The following is a 22,203-nucleotide window of genomic DNA, read 5'->3' on the forward strand; positions in this document are numbered from 1 at the left end:
GTATGTCTGTACTGCAATCTTGCTAGGATGCAAGTGTGAGTATAGAAGTGAAATGTACACAAATATAGAACAAGTTGTGCTAATATAGAACAAGTTGTGGAAATTGATTAAAGGAAAAATATGTAATATTAATGTGGTGACTATCGTGGTGATGTGAAATGTTTAGTGTCTTATGTGCAGTTTTTGGGAATACATTGTCTACAGAAGATGTAAGCGTGTAAGCGTGTAAGATCCTAGTGTGAATCCTCGTTGTCAAGCTAAGAGGGTCAGGAAGCCTCATGGGCACAAATGGAGTGGTAGTCCTGTGTTGAAAATAAAATTGTCAAGAAAAGACAAACATTCTCAAAAAAACAGTGTTTCTATGAAACTCAGAGACTTCAAGAAACACATCGTCCTTAAGCCTCTTCCTATTATATCTTTGATAAACAGATGATGGTGATATGAAGTCTTTAACAAAATAAATGGTATTTTTTCTTTTATCACTCGTTAATCCCTGCCAGAATTCATTAACAAGTTTGGTAAGCATAGCCTTACGGGAAGCCATTCTTTGAGATAGATAATATTTCCTACTGATGCAGTTGTTAATATGCTCGAATGTTGAAAGACCTACAGCTAGATTAACATCGAAAGCTATAAAGTTCGATAAGCTTCAGCTAGGTTAGTCTTCCAGGTTTGCGACCTTCAGTAAGAACCTGCAAAGTTTCAACAGTATCCGTTCAAGTTAACCTCACGATAATTACCAGTTGGACGTAGTCTTCCAAATTTTTAAATGAATATTAGAAACTTGTTCTACCTTTCCTTTATTTGATATACGATTAACTGTTTAAACTTTTTATGTTACTGTTAAAGTTTTTTACCCTTAAAATTATATCGACACCGCGTTGACCCAGAGACATTTGTCGACCCTTGCACTGTTCCATCGACCCCTGGGCCTACAGCAACCACTTTAGATACCACTATACTACAACATTGTCATAAGACTACAGTAGTGTCATCATAAGACTACAGTAACTTCATGAAACTACAACATTGTCATAAGACTACATTAGTGTCATCATAAGACTACAGTAACTTCGTGAAACTACAACATTGCCATAAGACTACATTAGTGTCAAGAAACTACAACAGTCTATCTTATGAGGCTACAACAGTATCATGAGACTACTCCACTGTCATCAAACTGTAGACGTAAGATGAAACTACAGCAGTAAGGCCGCATGACACCATACAGTAAGGCCGCATGACACCATACAGTAAGGCCGCCTGACACCGTACAGTAAGACCGCCTGACAATATACAATAAGAACGCCTGATACCGTACAGTAAGGCCACCTGACACCAGTAAGATGTTATAGCAGCAACGGTCCATACCTGAGAACTCTTGTGTTATACATCATGAGACAGTGAATAACAGACATGCATTGTTTCAGTCCTTCAAGGAGAACAGAACATGAACTCTGACCTTTGCAGACTCCTCAGAACAATTTTTTTCTTTCATAGATCTGGGGAAAATATCCTCCAACTGGAGGAGGCTGGTGACTTATGTACCAAACATGGAAATTAATCTCCAACTAAAATGGGATATAATACAGCCCCATTAATGCATTGTCTTCTTATATCAGAGTGGAAATAAGTCGTAATGGGTGTCTAACATCAATTTTGACGGTAATGAGGGCTTAGATGACGCACTAAGTCATGTGAGGTGTATCATAACTGGATGGTCAGTCAGTCTCATCCACAACAAACACTGAAATATCTTCGCTGGATGCTGGCAGAATACTACACACACTGACATCTTACTGGCTTCCTCGTCAGAGTGTTTGTCTTATGTTAACAAACATATTGCGTTAAGAGGTGTGCTTAGTAATGCGTACATGTAGGCATTCGTATTTTTTCGAACGTATATATGTATTATATTGATTCATTTTTATTTATTTATTATACTTAATTATACTTAATCGCTTTTCCCCGCGTCAGCGAGGTAGCGCCAGGAAACAGACGAAGAATGGCCCATCCACTCATATGCACATATAATCTTATGAGTCCAAGGTGAAAATGAAATACGATAAGTTCCCAAGTGCACTCTCGTGTAATAATCACATCGGGAGATACAAGATGGATCACGCGCTCATTTGTGATTGATCCTTTCCAATATATATATATATATATATATATATATATATATATATATATATATATATATATATATATATATATATATTCCCTGGGGATAGGGGAGAAAGAATACTTCCCACGTATTCCCTGCGTGTCGTAGAAGGCGACTAAAAGGGAAGGGAGCGGGGGGCTGGAAATCCTCCCCTCTCGTTTTTTTTTTTTTTCTTTTTTTTTAATTTTCCAAAAGAAGGAACAGAGAAGAGGGCCAGGTGAGGATATTTCCTCAAAGGCCCAGTCCTCTGTTCTTAACGCTACCTCGCTGTTGCGGGAAATGGCGGATAGTATAAAAAAAAAAAAAAAAAAAAAGAAAATATATATATATATATATATATATATATATATATATATATATATATATATATATATATATATATATATATATATATACTTCCCACGTATTCCCTGCGTGTCGTAGAAGGCGACTAAAAGGGAAGGGAGCGGGGTGCTGGAAATCCTCCCCTCTCTTTTTTCTTTTTTTTCCAAAAGAAGGAACAGAGAAGGGGGCCAGGTGAGGATATTCCCTCAAAGGCCCAGTCCTCTGTTCTTAACGCTACCTCGCTAATGCGGGAAATGGCGAATAGTATAAAAGAAAAAAGAAAGAAAGATATATATATATATATATATATATATATATATATATATATATATATATATATATATATATATATATATATATATATATATATTTATATATATATTATTACTTGTCGAATATTATTTCTGTGTTGTCAGGAGTTATAGTATATGTCACGATATGTAAATGAAAAGAAGTCTCAAGAGACGGTTTAAAAGTTTATTAATTCTAACTTAGATAACAGAAAAATCTAAACCGTTCCATGAATAATTTGATGTCACGAAGACTGAGACACATTTCCCATCCGTCTTTGAAATTGCCATATTACTGAAGAGAAGCACTTAACCCACATCAGATGCAGCGTTTTCAGCTGAAGTGTGAGTCATGGAAAGAAATTCTCATCCAGGCGAACACATAGAACCATATTATCTTCTAGTTTCCTGGCTCGGCCCACTTGATAGATCAGAATGTGGTTAGTGAGGCAGAGAAGGTGAGGAGAGGATGGAGGAGATGGATGGTGGTGTTTGGTCGGAATGTGGTAGAGGTGGTGGTTGCTCGTAGGAAGGAGAATTAGGGCTGGTAGAAGAAGTTGGTGTTGTTGGTCGGTCGCGGGGAAGGTGGTGGTTGGTTAGGAGAAAGGATGGAACTGGTGGGGAACTTGGCTGGTATGGGCGTCGGTGCTTGTTGTGGTGGAAGGTTGGATCTGGTAGTGGCGGTGGATGGAATGATGGAAGGTCGTAGGTGGTAGTGGGGGCGGGCGGCGGATTTCTGTACTGTGCAGTATACGTTAAGCCTAACCTTTGTGGCAGTTGGGAGTATTACACAGTGAATGAAAATGATCATCATGACGGTGATGATGATGATAACGATAGTTATTTTGATAATAGTAAGTATGATCGTAATGATATCGGTGAGAGGGTAGAAAGGTTATCTGTAGAAATCCCAGTATTAACAAGAAGCATTTACTTTGTGTGTGTATAATTTGTTATAAATGTTTCCTGCTTAAAACATTGCCAAAGAAATTGTTCACGAGAGCTTAGTGTTCACGAGAGCTTAATGTTCACGAGAACTTAATGCATTTTGTTACTTCTGATACTACAATTGCGTCCAGATATTTGCAGTCGCAATGGCAACTTCTTGTTCAGCTTCATATCATTATCGTAGTCATAACTCATTTTTGTCAATATCTTTACAACAATACAGGTACAGTCACGTCGTGTTCGTGGCGCGTCAGATGTCGTGGAATAGCACGTTTAATGGAATTTAGTTCTGATGGCATTTATGGAGACCTAGACTATTTCCTGCAAGATATATTAAGAAAAATAGTGACACTTCCCGTTAGCACTGACGTTGCTGTTTACTAAGCAGTTTGTGTCGGATTTAACACTCAGTACACAGCAGGATCTATAAAGATATCACTGCTTATACTCTAAGTAGATATTATGCCTTCATGAGTGTCTATTCTATGTATTTATGCTTTTAAGATACAATTGGAATCTCTAGTAGAAAGTAAAATATGAAAAATAAGAGTAAACCGTAGTAAGTATTCCGTACAGCAAGGAGGTTAAGTTATGCTCAAGTGGAGACTTAGATATTCCCCGGATATTCCCAGTGAGATGCACTTACTCTCGAGCTCTGACATCAAGGAAATCTTGGCACCAAGTGAGGAGACTGCTCAGACATCGACCTGGGCTACCACAGGAAGTAGCAGTTCTCCCGGTCCCCTTCATGAACCAAACAGATCTTTCCTTCATCGAAATTTTGTTTGTGGCTCCTGCCCGAGCCATGATTATTACGACGGTCGGAAACACAGTACGAGTCGAGGGCAGCATCAGACATCCCAAGAACATTCGGAGAAAAGTCATCGGCAAGACACAGAACACAGATGTAAGGCAGAGGAGCTCTTGAAAACTAGGGAAAATAGCTTCCAAAGAGATGAATGTAACCAGGCTAGTGATCAACTGGATCACTTACAGTTTGAGTGTACCCAGCTTCATTACGCTTGTCCTCAAAACAACAAACTTATCAACCCTTGTTACTTGCACCCCGTCAGTGATACAAGGAACATATGCGTCATCCTTCCCATAAATAGTGATCGAAACGGTACAAGACACACTGATTACGTCAACCTTAGAGGCATCGAAGTTATTGCAACTAAAGTAAGTGATTCCCTGAATCCCAAACACACTGATACAGTCAGTTGTAGGGACAACACTGACACTGTCACTAGAAATACCTATCCTTTTAGTTCGAGAAATATCAGCTCAAGCAAACCAGGAATCGCCTGTCTTACCAAATATCTATTCGGCACCAACACAAACAACTACTCGAACCCTACAACTGGTAACTCTTGCTATTATGCTTCACCTCGAAGAAGACCTAGAAAATACCATACGTTGCCCCACATCAAAAAAATAAAGAATTTCAGCGAAAGAACAGATAGGTGTTTTGAAACAACAAAACATTTCTATGATACACCAAAGAAACACAACGAAAGACTTGCACAACACTGCGAAACACATGAGGCAACAGATCAGCACAATGGCTCGTTATGGCACAATGAAATATCACTGCAGCACCAGGACACAACACAGGAAATCTATGAAACACCAGGTCAACAAAACTCATCATCCAGAAGACACAAAGAATTGGGGATGCAAGAGAGTAAAACACTGGAACAAGAGAACGAAGTGGAGAATTATTACCAAAAGCCAAAGCAGCACTGGAAAGTAGTAAGACAAGACATGAGAACATTGAAGACGTTTGAAGAAATGGCGAAGAACCGCAAAGGCACAAAGGACTTACAGCTATGGACTCATGAGTATGAGTCCTACGACTTTAGAAATCATAAAAACGATAGCCTGATGTACGCATTGGACTTCAGAGACGCGCTTGGATACCGTATAGCACAGGAACTGAGGAAACGAACTGTACAGAAGGGGAAAGAAGAAAATACGAGACAAAAGCGAAAATCGGTGAGAGAAATAACCATAAACAGTAGAAGTGATGCAAGAGATGATACAGAACAACAAGGACTGAACAGAAATGAAAAACTGAGGAAATCGAGAAGTTTATTATGTGTCGACGAGAACGAGTCTGGTGCGACGAGGCTCGAACACCGACCGTCGACGGATCAGCCAAACTACAACACTTTCCCACGGCAACGTTGTCGATCCCGACCTCCACCACACACAAGTCCTCTCATCACGTCAGTGAATCTTCCTGATGGTATCTACGTCGATCTGTTCCCATTCAGGGTAAGTCATGCTTTATATTTAGTTCGTATGATTCACAGTTTACCTTATTATGTATGCTAAGGCCTCAATCTAGGTCTGTATCTTTTTCTTTTATTTCAAGGCCAAATTGATAACTAAAGCGTCCGGCTTTGGGGATTCAGAGATCCAAGAGGGATTCCTTGAAGGGTAAGTGGGGAATGCGGTGAGGAAATGAAATGAAGAGAGGAGAAAGGTCATCCAGAAAACTCAAGTGACATATTTCGAATTCATTAAGAAAGAAAATGTTGACTGATAATTCTGTGTGAAGAATAAGATCACATGGTTATGGTTTTGCATTCCATCCCATAACTATAATCATACTTGAATCTGTCTCTTTTGATTATTGTCGTTTATCAGATCTGGCGATAACGAAAAATATGCAGAAAAAAGCTTTTCTCATCCCTTGAGATAGAGGAGAAGAAATACTGCCCAAATATTCCCTGCTTGTCGTATGAGACAGTGACTGAGGTAGGGTTAAGGGGTAGAGATATATCGTCTTTCCATTTTCTAAAAAATAGGATGGTGAGAGAAAACCAGACGGAAGATTATTTTTCTGTACTTGACACTCACTCTCTGACACGAGAAGTACGAACATGGATTAAATATATCTTTTTATCCCTGGGGATAGGGGATTAAGAATACTTCCCACGTCTTCCCTGCGTGTCGTAGAAGGCGACTAAAAGGGGAGGGAGCGGGGGGCTGGAAATCCTCCCCCTCGGTTTTTTTTTTTTTTTTCAATTTTCCAAAAGAAGGAACAGAGAATTGGGCCAGGTGAGGGTATTCCCTCAAAGGCCCAGTCCTCTGTTCTTAACGCTACCTCGCTAATGCGGGAAATGGCGAATAGTTTGAAAAAAAGAAAAATCTCTTTCTAATTACCCTTCGAACAGTTACCATGAAAGAACCGTCGTGTTAACCAGAACCTTTCTGAAAGCTTCTGCAACCCAAGTCTGCACTATTATCGTTAACAGGGGAATGTAGAATCCTGTAGAATAAAAACTTCTTTAACAAGAGTATACCTCCAATGATGCAACCTTGCCTAAGGTAACTTTTCATTCGTGGTGTGATCTCAAGCAAGCGGACTCCAACAAGACCTACGAGAAATAAATAAATAGATAAATAAATGAATATATATATATATATATATATATATATGTATATATATATATATATATATATATATATATATATATATATATATATATATATATATATATATATATTGAGAGAGAGAGAGAGAGAGAGAGAGAGAGAGAGGGGGGGTGGAGTGGGTAAGGAGTGGGAGGTGGGCAGATAAGAAAGATTATTGAGTGATGGGATGAAGAAGTAAAGTTGCCAGTGAAAGAGAAAAGAAATGGGTTTGGGTGGTGCTGACAGAGAAGTACAAATGATTGGGACATGTATAAGAGAAAGCGGTAGGAGGTCAAAAGAAAGGTGCAAGGTTTGAAAAGGAGGGCAAATAAGACTTGGGGTGGGGGATTATTATTAAACATAAGGGAGAATGAAAAGATGTTTCGGAAGAAGGTAGATAACGTGTGATAGACGAGAGAACAAAAAGTAACATCGGTGAAGTGGGTAAAAGGGGAAGTGTTAAGAGGTAGTGATGGAGTGAGTAATTTGAAGGATTGTTGAATGTGTTTGATGATTAGAATGGTAGGTATATGGAGTTAGGGGCGGTTTAATTTGCGATGTGAGAGATTCATGCAGAGTAAATGCATTATACACACAAAATATGTAGTATTTATTCACATAAACTTAACGTCGATATGATCACCAATTGGGATTTCTTTAGTAGGGAATGTTTAAACGTTGGAGCACCAAAAGTGTAAGACTTCCTAACCGTTCAGTACAAATGAGCAATTACAAATATTTAATCACACACACACACACACACACACACATGTAGTGTAGCAGTTTGCGTTATTGACTGTCAAGGATGCACGGGCCGCCTGGGACCAGACCCGCATAGATTCGAATCCTGATCGCAGCAGTCGGTCCACAGTACACCCAGTTGTTCATCCTCCCGTATGGGTTAGCCGATAAAATGGGTACCTGGCATAGGTTAGGGTGTGTGTGTTTGTATGCATCCCTACATAGGAGTAAAGACCGTACAAATATACAGGGTTAAGAAGACGGGGCAACACGAGTGTTAAACTCTCTCCGTAAAACACAAATTGTAATCACAAATGTTAATAACACAAAAAACATTGAAAGTTGATTTGATAATCAAAGACAAAATACAGAAGTGTAAGAAGTATGATAACAGATGGCTCAAGATATGGGGCCCCACTAGGGTAGCACTTCTTCCCCACACATAGGTAATAACACACCAAGTAGCCTATGTTTGGTCATTATACCGATTAATCCACACATACTAGCAATATCTGAGATATGTCCTGTGATTTTATCAACAACTGCTTTTGGAGATATGTGTATACATTTTGAAGAAATGTGTATACATTTTGAAGAAATGTGTATACATTTTGAAGAAATGTGTATACATTTTGAAGAAATGTGTATACATTTTTTCTGTACCAAAATGGTTACCCACTCGCGATCCCTTCGTACACTGGAGTTTACGTACGACATTGAGAAGACGTAGAAAACACACCGATGCAACAACAGAGACGCAATGAACAAAAAGAAAAACGTGACGTCCAGAGTTTGGCATACTTTGGAAATTCTCCTGCAGTTTGTGACGTACAACACGTGACGTACAACATGTGACGTACAACATATGACGTACAACATGTGACGTACAACACAGAGTAAATATGAAATTTAGCTTCGGTTACGACAGTTTGCGTGCCTACCATCACCTCCTCCACCTATCACACAGCGTCCCACCCTCCACCTTTCTCACACTATCATCCCCCTCAACCTATCACACGTCATTAACCTCCTTCTGCCTATCACACGTCATCATTCGCCCCCCCTCCCCCCCAACCCCCTCCACCTCTCACACACCATCACCCCGTCTCCAACATTTCACCTTAGTTGCCAGTCACTCCGTCTTTTCCCCGAGTTTTACGTCCTGCCAACTTTGATTTGGCTCGTTTCGTATACGATAATTAACCACAATCTTTATTTATTTGATGGTGTGAGTAACAGTGCTTAATCTACTTCTCGTTATAATTTCGTTTATCTGCAATATTTCAGAAAACAAGTTCAGGATTTTGCGAACTTTGCCAACAGTATGCGAATTCTCGATACGGCCAGAAGATCCGAGCAGAGAAAGTTCTCGCTGATTATAGCAGTTCTTGCTTCCATGTATCTGAAAACCCTGTACAACGCAAACGACCGTAATCTGTGCCAACCTTCTGGTAGTAACAGTTCACACGCATACGCTATTATGTCCGGGAAACTGAGCATACAAATATCGGACCATTCTTCTTCAGATCTCATGTGTTGGAACCCATGTCGTACAGATTGAATACATCAGTATTCAGTGTTTGTTTGTACGGCTAAGAGTGAGGAATGAATCTAAAATTTAATTTTCAGTCTATGTAGGGATGATGGATTCCACTGGATTCCAATTTGTTCATCTGATAACTTATAGAAGGGAGTGGAAGGATTCTTTCTCAGCCCGAGAATCATCTTGGTAGCTAGACGCTGTATTTTCTCCATTCTCTCTGTCTTTCATCATGTAGGGTGATTAAAACTGTACATAATGTTTAAGATGTCGACGAACCAGTGAACTGTAAAGATTAAGGATGGTTTCCCCGGACTTAGATTTGTTCACTGCTTACTTGGTTTTAGGGCACCAGACATTATTACGACCAAGTCTTTTTCCTCATTTGCCTTCTGCAGTTCAACAGAATTCATACTGTAGCTTGCCTTTTCGATGTACTTCCGGTATGTAAAATTTTGCACTTGTCGATATCAAAATTCATTTGCCAACTATGAGCCCAGTTCATCGGTTTGGCTATGTTTGAAGCTGTAGACGTTCAAGTTCATTTTAGATTTATTTCCCAGCTATTTATCATCAGCAAATTTTGATACGTTGCAATGCGCCCATTATCAATATCATTGATGTACATGAGAAGGGGAACCGGTGCCAAGGCTGATCCTTGTGGCACTTCACTTGTTACATCTAATCATTCTGAGGCTCGACCATTAATCACAACTCTTTGTTTACCATCAGTCAACCAATTTTCTGTTCACTAAAGTACAATCCATCAGTGTGCCATGTGACTTAATTTTTGTTTGTAAACATTGATGTGGAACCTTATCGAAAGTTATTTGGAACTCTAGATAGATAACATCAATTGTTTCACTTTCGTCATACATGTTGATTATATCGTAAAAAAGAGCAGATGTGTCAGACGTTAGCTGCTTCGTCGGAAAACTTGCTGAGAATCGAGTGAATGTTGTGAGACCTTAAAATTGTTTACAGTCATATCTCGAATGATGGTATCCATAAGTTTTCCAACAACAGACGTTAAGCGAATAGAACGGTAATTTCCTGGTGGTGACTTATTACCTTTTTAAGATATCGGTGTTACATTGGCAAACTTCCATGCATCTTGAACTTTTCCCGCAGCAAGTGACTTATTGAAAAGGGCAGTTAAGGCTTAACTATCTCATTCTTCACCTCTTTCATTGTTTTCGGATAAAATTTATTGTTTACATGTGGAACGATTTGCCAGAGTGGTTGAAAGCAGAACTATAGATACGTTTAAGAATATGAGAACTATTTCACTCAAATCCACGACTTGTAATATTTGCTCCTCCGTAAGTCACATAGACAATTTGCAGACTATTCTCTTTGAATTACCTGTACACCTTCTAATTTTTCCCACACTAATCTGTGAGTCTCTGATATCTTCCACTATCACAAACAGCCTCTAAAGGACCCAGTGCTCAGTTGTTGGTGGTATATAAACATGTTAAGGAGTTCACTTAGAACAACTCTAGTGCAGTGAGAACGACCTGATAGAGTAAGACGTCAGGAGAAATGTTCATGTGGAAGAGAATGTGTGGAGGCGCTATGTGGAATGCTCAAGAAGTTAGTAGTGGAGAAAGCGAGTGGAATGTTCAAGTAAGAGAAAGTGCAAGTGTGTGTGTGTGTGTGTGTGTGTGTGTGTGTATGTGTGTGTGTGTGTGTGTGTGTGTGTGTGTGTGTGTGTGTGTATTTAAGGTTATAGAACATGTAGAGAGGTGTTGGATCAAGGTTTTGTGAAGGAACATTTGCGGAGTGGTAGATCGAGTCTGCCAAGGCAAACACGTGTATTGTTACTGTTCAGATGTAGGAGCATGTTCATAGAAGACAGGTGGAGGACCTATTTGAAAGACTTGTGTGGAGATCCCATGTGAAGTGTTCAAGTATAAGGAAGTGTGAGGAGAATGGTGTGGTGTGGTTATACGAGAATATGTGAGGAAACGCCATGTCGAAACTTTAGGTGGAATAATGTTTGTGGAGGTACAAGTTACAGCACTAATGTAGTATATAGATTATGCCTCTAAGATTTCTTTTTGTTCTATACCAGTATTTCACAGCTCGGGCCTCCGTACCGAAGTGGTTAGTGTTATGACCACGAGTCACGCACTCGTGGGTTCGAATTCTGTAGCGACAATCGGCTTACACCTAACCCACATTCTCATTTCCCATCGGAGCTTGTCAACAGATGGGTACCTGGCTCTGGCTGAGGGCTATATGAACATTGTGTATATATATATATATATATATATATATATATATATATATATATATATATATGCATGTATGTATGTAGATATGATGATCTCACTTATCCGTGATGATAGTATAAAAGTGAAATCGCACTTCAGTAGTTCATACAGTTTTACTTAACATGTCATTTTTCTATACATGTGGCACGACATGTTTCGTGGGGACAATCCACCTCATCATCAGGTGCCAGTACTTAAGTTATTTAAATCCCAACATCACACCTGAGTACCGCCGTCTAGCACCAACCAGTACAGACCAACCACTGCTTTGTTCGGCAGTAATCGTTAAATGGGAGATTGATTAAGAGGGGTCACGTGGCGGGGGTTGACCTGGGTAGCTGGGAGTGTGTTGAACAACTTTTTTTTTTGTTTTCGTGTTTTTACAGTTTTCTCATAATAATTTGGTTGATGCTAGGATGGGCTTTAAAGTTGCCTGGGGACAAACTAAAGCTCTTAGTATTAACAATAAGATAGATTCAGTGACATTGCGTGTGGCATAATCAGCAGAGGGGTATAGAATAACGGGGATTTTCAAGATCTATAGGGTGATCATTTTCATGATAGTGTTTAGCAATGGCATTTTTGTGGTCATCCCTGCGTACTGCATGACGGTGTCAATAACACCTCTCCGTTAGTTTTACCTGTCTGGCCTATGTAGATATATTTACATGCCTTGCATTTGGCGGCCAAATCATGCAACAATTGGGAGTGTTTACGCCGTGGCATTTTGAGGATGGAAAGATTTGAAATTCGTCGGCATACCCCTTCCATCCTCAAAACGCCACATAAGCCTTACCAACCAAGCAACCAATGAGCGATCAGCTCCGCCCACCAGAATCGTATATAAGTATCCACCCACGACAGAACCATCAGATCCAACCTGAAGATGGAACATGTTAGTTCTGAAACGTCGCTGACCTTCGGAGAACTACTGAAAAAAATTCAAGACCATCAAAAAATTGTACGGCAAACAGAAACTGTAAATAAGAAAATGAATAAAAAGAGAATGTGCCATAGCTTTCAGCCTCGTATGCCTCCAAGAAAATATCCTTCCTGGCTACACCTACATTAATATATATATATATATATATATATATATATATATATATATATATATATATATATATATATATATATATTCCTAAGAGTCCACGGGGAAAATGAAACACGATAAGTTCCTAAGTGCACTTTCGTGTAATAATCACATCATCAGGGGAGACACAAGAGAGAAATATGTCAGTCGATACATAACGAAGAGACGTAGCTAGGACGCTTATTTGGTAAGCAAGTTTACCAAACGGCGTCCCAGCTACGTCTCTCCGCTGCACATCAACTGACATATTTCTCTCCCGCGTCTCCCCTGATGATGTGAATACTACACGAAAGAGCACCTGGGAACTCAACGTGTTTCATTTTCCCCGTGGACCAATAGGAATATTCTTGATCATGCGCAAAACCGTGATATATATATATATATATATATATATATATATATATATATATATATATATATATATATATATATATATATATATATATTTATTTATTTATTTATATATATACTGGAAAGGACCACAATTTTGCGGGCGATCAAGTACACAACTGGGTGCATCTATAAAGTGCTATGTAGAAATTGTGATAAGTTTTATGTTGGGCAGACTGGTAAGGATCTTTCTGTTAGACTTAAGCAAGATAAGTATGGTATAAGAACGGGACAAGAATCAAATGCCTTGTTTAATCACGTTAAGAACTATGATCATTGTATTGACTTGAGTAATGCCATCTCAGTTATTAACTCTAGTACCACGACAAATATAATTAAATCTTCTATTATTGAGTACACAAAGAATTATAATCTTAATATTAGTGATGGTCGAAACAAATTAGATAACTTTATCGTTGATAAAATTTGTAAAATGATAAGTTTATGATACGCTCGTTGTCTGTCGTGGACAATCGCATGTTTACCAGGTGGCGTCCTAGCTGCGTCTCTTCGTTGTGTGTCAACTGACTGTTATATTTCTCCCTTGTTCTCCCCTGATGATGTGATTATTGCACGGGGGTGCACTTGGGGGTGTTTGTGTGGGGAGCGAGGTTTCTGATGGGTGTACGTATGATGCACTGAGTTCAACGCTGAGTTGGGAGGTAGGTTATTTAGTGTTTGTCGGGTTTAAGTGTGTATGTGTCTGGTCACTGTTACATTTGTTGTGGAATGGGGGGGGGGGGGGGAGACAGGTTACTGAAGCATGTGGTAGAGGTAAGATTTTTCTTTCTACTTCGTTAGTTGAGTGGTTTGGGTGGGAGGGTTCTAATGCTGTTGCATAGAACTGAGTGCCGTGTGTGTTGAGGGTCTGTATTGGGAGGATCTTTGTTTCAGTGTGAAGGTACTAAGTATCTATTGTTGTAAGTTTACATAAAGAAAAGGAAACCTTGGAGTATATTGACTATCGGTGTTCCCGTTGCTGTTGCCATAAAAGGCAGAATGACAAGCAGGCCTCAGCGTCTGTGTTTTGTGGAAAGCCGTGAATAGATACCATAACTGGCAACCGTCAACAGGGTTCAAACATAATGCCTTTATGTTTGAAACCCGTTGACGGTTACCAGGGTGGAGTTTGCTATGCTGAACTTTTGGATAATCATAATCTAATGTATCTCTTTCATTAAATTTCCTTTATGATAATCCTGTATATAATTCGTGTATCCTTGATAATGCTCCCAAATGGCTCTATTTACAGTGAGAAAGCATTGTTAGCTTTACCGTGGTATACTTAAAGATTCTCATCAGTCTGTTCTGGAGGATATAAGATAACCATCTAAGCAAATATCAAAAGCCCTAAAGTAAATGGTAAAAACAAGTTTTTTTTTGTTTTTGTTTTTTGAGGTTTACACCAACACGCGTTTACAATGGTAACTTCACGAATACCTGTCAAATCCAGCATATTCTTAATGATGATTTGAAAATTTGTCTTAGGGAACTATCGAAGTTGATCTCATTTGCCTCAAGATTAATTTGGTGAGAGCTTCCATGAATGTCACCAACAGCTGATTATGTAAACAAGTGTCCGATTATTGCAACTCATCTGTCTTTCAATGGTCAAGCTGAAAAGGACAAGTGAAAGTTGGTAGTGTTATTGCAAAGCATTAGTGCTTGCTGTGAACAAGTCAACTACCTCCATCATTTTGGATGAACTTGGATCTAATATAGATATCAATGCGTAAACTTGGATCTGAAATATACATTGCACAAGTATACCGTTACATGAGTTCTTGTACCATATCTCGATGATTTTCACCTGTGAGGAGCCAGTGTCGAAAAATTTACACCTCTCCAGATCACTAACTTACACACACAGACACACGCACAAACACACACACACACACACACACACACGCACACACACACACACATATTAGTAATGAGTGAGATGAGTGAAGAACCCCGTTGTAAGTGATGACTCCGTAGTGAGTCAAGACTGTTTAGTGAGTCAAGATTCCTTAGTGAGTCAAGACTCTGTATTGAATCAGGATACTGACACTGTCACCCTCACCCTGCCTCTTGTCACCTCTTCGTCTCTGACTTGCTTCTCTTTCCTCAGTTTTCAGCTTTACTACGTAACGCCTGTAATCTGTCTCAACCTTCATCGCCTGCTACATATTCTCGTATATCAACCCTCCCCACTTGCCGCACCCATGCCATAATCTTCTACATAAGTAACAACTCAATCCCGAACTGCTCTCAGCTCTTGTCATCCGCTACACCCCTTACCTTAATCCTCATCGATTGCTGTACCCACTCACTCAACACTCATCCTCTGCTTTACGCAGTGTCTCTGTTTTTATTATAGTTTATGAATATTCATGGATCAATTTCTTCTGAAATACAAGTTATGAAAAGTCTGACAATCTGATGACACAGATAACGAGAGAATTTATTCAAGAAATAATTTAACTAACATGTTCTCCCTCGTCTTATTTTGGTAGTAACCAGGTAAACAGGCAAATATGAATAGTTTGATAATCATCTGTGAATCATGTTTCTGCTGGAGACCGGGTTCAGGTGTTCCAAGCCACAAGTGTCAAGCGCAACTGTGCTAATGTAGGCCACAGCTCTTCCCACTCACTCATCCTCCTCGTGCTGCACAACCCTTCACAACCCTGCTTCCTCGGCACTTGACAACAGCATGAATTAGTTACATGCTGGGGAACTCTGCAGGTTGGGTGTCGGCAAAATGACAGGGCAAGGGACGCCGCTAGAGGAAGCCTAATGCTACTGAGCCAAGATGAGTCCGGACCTTCTGATTCAAAGTCTTCTGCTGAGATCCTCGGTGTTCAAATTTACTTAACACCAGCAGTACCTTTGCAATATTTTCCTAATTTGATGTCAAGAAATTGTTCTGCTTAACCCTATCATTGAAGTTTATGGCCAACTTCAACTTATAAACCACAAGAGAGCGACAGCACGTTCAGATGACCAAACAAGCAACATTTCGTGAACTAAAGAGACGAGCACAATATCTGCCACTGCTTCCTTAACTATGAACATTTCCTGGTGCTTCAACTTTAAGTGCAATGTAATACTTCATATAATCATCCGAGGTAAACAATGAAAGAACCATGCTTAAAACTTGTGTGTTTGAGATTCTTGACAAAGGACTGTGAGTGACTTAGTGGAAATGTGTTGTTTTGAGACGCAGCACAGGGAGGCCTCCTGCCGATCTCGTCACACCAGCTTTTGTGACTGAGTCAGCCGACTCAGTCACTAGATACTCCTCCAGACCTCTCGTAACGAGGGAAAGATAATCATAACAAGGGAAGCACCATACAATACAGGAGTAACAAGGGAAGCGCCATACAATAAGGAGTCTCAGGTAAATGAGATCGGTACAGAATCAAGAAAATATTTTATGTTTATGTTACGGTGACAGAATTATTGAGGGCACTCATCACACAACAGTGGCAACCACGGTGAGGGAGGAAGCACACATAAATACCACGATATATCCTCGTGAAAGACGTGATAAACACCATGCCCACGGCACCTAGGACTTCCGTTTTGATACTGCATTCATGAGGTGTGTGTGTGTGTGTGTGACACTTTTTATCGTTGATTTGGCTTGGTAGAGCAGGGAAGAATAATCAACATATAAAAGAGTAATGATTAGGACTTAACATCGCCAAAATTACACGCAAGAATGTCATAATTTTGGTACTATGAACAAAGTAAACTTCATAAACAACGCAAGAATATAAATATGAAGGGAGACGGTATATGTGTATGTGTGTGTCTGTGTCGGCTGGACGGACGTGTACATCATGGCGGACCGCTCCTCCACAGCCTCCCCTCCACCCTGCGCAACCATTCACTCGAGCGCTGGTGGCAGTTGAGTGCCCGTGGTTAGTGGGTCAGGACGGCCGGGTGTGTGTGCATGTGTCTGCTGGTCCGCTACTCGCGACCCTGGCGACTGTACTTGAGGAAGTGACAATTTGCAAAGCGCAGCGTAAAGCCAGAGGATTATTGCGTGGTGTTGGTGCAATTTGTGGATATGTGTTCGATATTAAGATAGCCTTCAGATGTCCTGTCACAAGTGTAATGTAGTACCTCAGGACATACGTGATGATTGCAGTGTTAGCTAGTGTACGTATTATGAGATAATAGGCCAATTTGGTGATTTTATTGTGCCATAGTAATACAATAGTGCAAAATACTCGTGCTATAAGTTCAAGATTGTTTACTCCAGGATGCCGAGAAAGGTAAGAATGAATCATTTCTTTTACAACTACTGAAACACTTGCCGATGTTTTAAAAGCTTTTTATAACAAACGATTGGGCGCTAGTTCTCTCGTCTAGTTTCCAGGATTTTATTTGAAGTGATCAGGGAAATTCAATTTTGGTGCACAAAGACAAATAATTTCTGTGATGGCCTGGGTAAAGGACGTATGGCTGTGCATTTGGGTAGGCCTACTTGTGGTGAGAGGCTCAGGAAGCACGTGAGGCCTTGGGCGGTGGTAAGGGACAAGAGGCCCACGGGACAGGAAGACTGTGGTGGTGGTGGTGGTGGGTGGGTGGTGGAGAGGTTGACCTAATCTTGCCTCTCACCACCACCAACACATCATTAGCACCAACCCGAGCATTATCACCACCAACACCAACCATCACCACCACCATCATCATCATCAACACCATCATCACCATCACCTTCATCATTACCACCATCACCACCATCTTCATCGCCACCACCAACAATACCACTTTCAATGATGTGTTGGTGGTGCTGGTGATCGTGTTGAGTTAGACGAAAGTAGGTTAACCTCTTCACCATGATCACCACCAATACCAACATCACCACTACCAACACCATCAGTGCTACCACCACCATCACCATTTTCACCACCATCACCACCAGTAATACATCAGTGTAAGACAGTGAGCGTAGGATGAAGTAAGTGTAGGATATAGTCAGCGTAGGACTCAGTCAACGTAGGATACAATGTGTAGGATTCAGTCAGCGTAGGATACAGTCGGTATACCGTTCAGTGGGCAACGTTCCACGGGTGGCTGGAAGGAAGAGGGAACTAACGTGGTAGTGGAGGGTCGGGGGTAAAGCCGACGGCGCTGCAGGGGGTGGGTGGACCGTGTCGATAGACGTCAGTAATGGCTTGTACGCTGTTTTACTCCGGAATGTTGGGGGTCAGGTTGTGTCGCAGCCTCGTACTGTAAATTGGTTAAGATGTGTCTTAGTGTCAGTACTTACCATTATTATTTATCTATGAACCTTTAATATCATCCCATGGAGTAGCGACGAATTTGTTGAAGTTTATGATATTCTTTATTTCTTGATTGTCATTATTTTACAGTAAATGGTTTTGCCAGGTATCCCTACCAAGGGATAGAGAGCAACGATACGTCGTACAGAACAGTTATATTGATCATGCACAGCTGTAGGTAGCCTGGTGAGGCATGAGAACTGGCTGCCCTAGTGTGACACGAATAACGATATGTTGTGAATACATTGTATTTGTTTTTAATTGTGTTTTAGATATGTTGTAAACAAAGTAATATATCAAGTCATCTTTGCCTATAAACCATATACAGCCAGCCAACAACATAGTTCTTTTTGATGTGGCTTGTATCTTGTTTTTGCTGATAACCTTACTAAACATTTGAACTGTGCAACATTTGCTTCGTTCAGTTTGGATAACATTTACAAAACTTTTTTCTAGACAGTTATCAAATTACAGATCGTAATCATTTACCTGTCTGATGTACTTGAGACGTATCAGTTCTTCTTTATTACAGATCACACAAAAATGTTATGGATGTATTAACGTCATTCTGATCCGAACGACAGCGTAGCTTGTTTGTATTTTCCAAGTTCACTGTACCTTCGACTGAGTGAGTTCCTTACTCCTCTGATCTTTCTCCACCGAAATCTTCCCCTTCCTTGCCTCCCCTGAGCCTAATTACCTGGTTCATTATTGATTATGTACTCCTTATGACTTCGCTTGACCTTTATACTGCGCAAGTCTGCAGTTCTAATTATTACGGTAAATATACATTGACTTCGAGCATATATTCCTCGATGGTTTGAAAAATAAAATAGCCATGGTATTATTCTAGTATAACAAAAGGTCAGGAGTTCCTGCAGTAGTATTTACGACCAATTATTGTAATCACTAACAACTAAATGAAATATATAGCCTCGAGCAGCCATGTCTGGGGAGGGTTGGAGGAAGGAAGGATAAAGAGGTTACAGAACGCTCGCCAGGGAAGGTAAGGTAGGGCACAGTTGTACTTGCCCATCATTATCTTGTCTATTTCAGGCAAACTGACAATGTTTCATCGGTCAAGACCTCCTCGTATGGGCTTGAACATGCAAGTTTCATATATGCACACACTAATGAATGGTTACAAGTTAATATTATAAGACAGCAAGATGCCTCTCCTTGCAGTTAACATTACAGTTCCTTAGAAACATAAGCAAATAGACATAGCCTTTTAGTCTCTCATGAATCAGTTGTTAAGAGAGTTGATGTTTGACCATTGCCATACTCACATCCGTGTCTGTCCTTCCTATGACAGGTTTTATTGTTTTGGATTTACACACACACACACGAGACCTTATGGTCTTTGGTTAGTGTTTTTCAAACGATGAATCATGACTGCCGGGGGGGGGGGGGGGGGGGGGGGGGGGGGGCATTTCATGGGATTTCCGTGCTGGCCTAACAAGATATCTCTACCGCAGAGTTAGGCTCAACCCTGAATAATCATGAGCGTATCAGGTAACGAAAATTACCCAGATTCCAGATTTCTTTAACCTTACAGAATTTATTTGTGGGCAAAATTGATTCCTCTGCCTCTTTCTGTTTACATCCGTAAGGATGGTAAGTGGTCGCGTTGAGTGAAGATCAGGACTCAGAAACTGTCGGGTAAATCCCGCTGATACTTCATAGTGGTGACATACAGCAAGCGCCGCCATTCTTCTGGAACATCCTGTACGAGGTTGTCATACACTCGGACTGGTTACGAGGTCATTATAGATTGGCCCTTCAGCCCTTTCTTAGTCGTCAAACAACGAGCTGCGTTGTAGGGGGCCTTTTTACAATAGATCTTCCTGTGCTGAATCGTTTTATGACTGAATGAACTGAACAGAATTCCCTTCATGCCTCACAAACCTTTCCCTACCACGCCAAACACCTATAAAGATACTTATTCAAAACGAATTAGAATGATAACGTTTGATTAAGAATCACGTCATAATTGCTAAGTAATCAGAAGCAAGTGAGAGTTATGCTTAAGTTACATGTGTTGTGTTTTTTCGTCTGCTTCCATGCTGGTGTGGTTACGATGATCAGATGTCACTGTATCATGAAGCATTGTGGGATTTTGGTTTGCTCTTAATCGGCATATACGATTGGATGTACGTGTAGTAGAAGTAACTAAGGTGCTTGCTGCATGCAGAAGCCTTTCAAGATCGTTCATGGTCGCATTTCAGCAACCATGAAGTTGAGACACTTACTTTTTAAAATCTCTTTCAAACATTCAATATTGTGGGCTTTCTTTCTCCTCTTTCTCTGGAGATTGCTGCACTAGCTGAAGGTGTCTTACTTTAGATTCGTGAGGTTTACATATCATCTACACCATTCCTGACTCTAACAGGTCATCAAGCACCAGACCTGTGCCTCCCTGGTCATCCTGTGCCAGAAAATGCTGTACATATTGGCCCGTCAGACATGAATATTGAGTCATCATGCTCCATGTATGTCTATATTGAGTCATCATGCTCCATGTATGTTTATATTGAGTCATCATGCTCCATGTATGTCTATATTGAGTCATCATGCTCCATGTATGTCTATATTGAGTCACAAGCTCCATGTATGTCTATATTGAGTCATCATGCACCATGTATTTCTATATTGAGACATCACGCTCCATGTATGTCTATATTGAGTCATCATGCTCCATGTATGTCTATATTGAGTTTTCATGCTCCATGTATGTCTATATTGAGTCTTCATGCTCCATGTATGTCTATATTGAGTCATTACGCTCCATGTATGTCTATATTGAGTCATCATGTTCCATGTATGTCCGTATTGAATCATCATGCTCCATGTATGTCTATATTGAGACATCACGCTCCATGCATGTCTATATTGAGTCATCATGCTCCATGTATGTCTATATTGAGACATCACGCTCCATGTATGTCTATATTGAGTCATCACGCTCCATGTATGCCTGTATTGAGTCATCACGCTCCATGTATGTCTATATTGAGACATCACGCTCCATGTATGTCTATATTGAGTCATCACGCTCCATGTATGTCTATATTGAGACATCACGCTCCATGTATGTCTATATTGAATTGTCATGCTCCATGTATGTCTGTATTGAGTCATCTTGCTTTATGTATGTCTATATTGACTCATCATGCTCCATGTATATCTATAATGAGTCATCATGCTCCATGTATATTAATATTGAGTCGTCATGCTCCATGTATGTCTATATGGAGTCATTACGCTCCATGTATGTCTATATTGAGTCATCATGCTCCTTGTATGTCTATATTGAGTCGTCATGCTCAATGTACGTCTATATTGAGTCATCATGCTCCGTGTATGTCTATATTGAGACATCACGCTCTATGTGTGTCTATATTGAGTCATCACGCTCCATGTATGTCTATATTGAGTCATCATGCTCCATGTATATCTATATTGAGTCATCACGCTCCATGTATGTCTATATTGAGTCATCATGCTGCACATATGTCTGTATTAAGGCATCATGCTCCATGTATGTCTATAATGAGTCATCATGCTCCATGTATGTCTATTAATCAGTCATCATGCTCCATGTATGTGTATATTGAGTCATCACGCTCCATGTGTATTAATATTGAGTCGTCATGCTCCATGTATGTCTGTATTGAGTAGTCATGCTCCATGTATGTCTGTATTGAGTCATCACGCTCTATGTAT

General features: G+C 40.1%; 1 protein-coding gene across 6 annotated transcripts in view; it reads left to right on the forward strand.

Moving 5' to 3' along the window:
- LOC139746861 (uncharacterized) overlaps positions 1–22,203 on the forward strand; it is a 526,669-nt gene that overhangs the window by 189,193 nt on the left and 315,273 nt on the right. Inside the window, exon 1 of one of the 6 annotated variants that reach the window (XM_071658491.1) lies at positions 17,095–17,463. The exons of the other annotated variants lie outside the window; for them this stretch is intronic. Coding sequence (XP_071514592.1) covers positions 17,452–17,463 — 12 coding nt within the window. The 5' untranslated portion in view covers positions 17,095–17,451. Of the gene's footprint in view, positions 1–17,094; positions 17,464–22,203 lie in introns of those variants that run through there. 6 annotated transcript variants of the gene reach the window in all.

Source organism: Panulirus ornatus, chromosome 66, assembly GCF_036320965.1.
Source record: "Panulirus ornatus isolate Po-2019 chromosome 66, ASM3632096v1, whole genome shotgun sequence".
In the NCBI taxonomy this organism is placed as follows: Eukaryota; Metazoa; Arthropoda; class Malacostraca; order Decapoda; family Palinuridae; genus Panulirus; species Panulirus ornatus.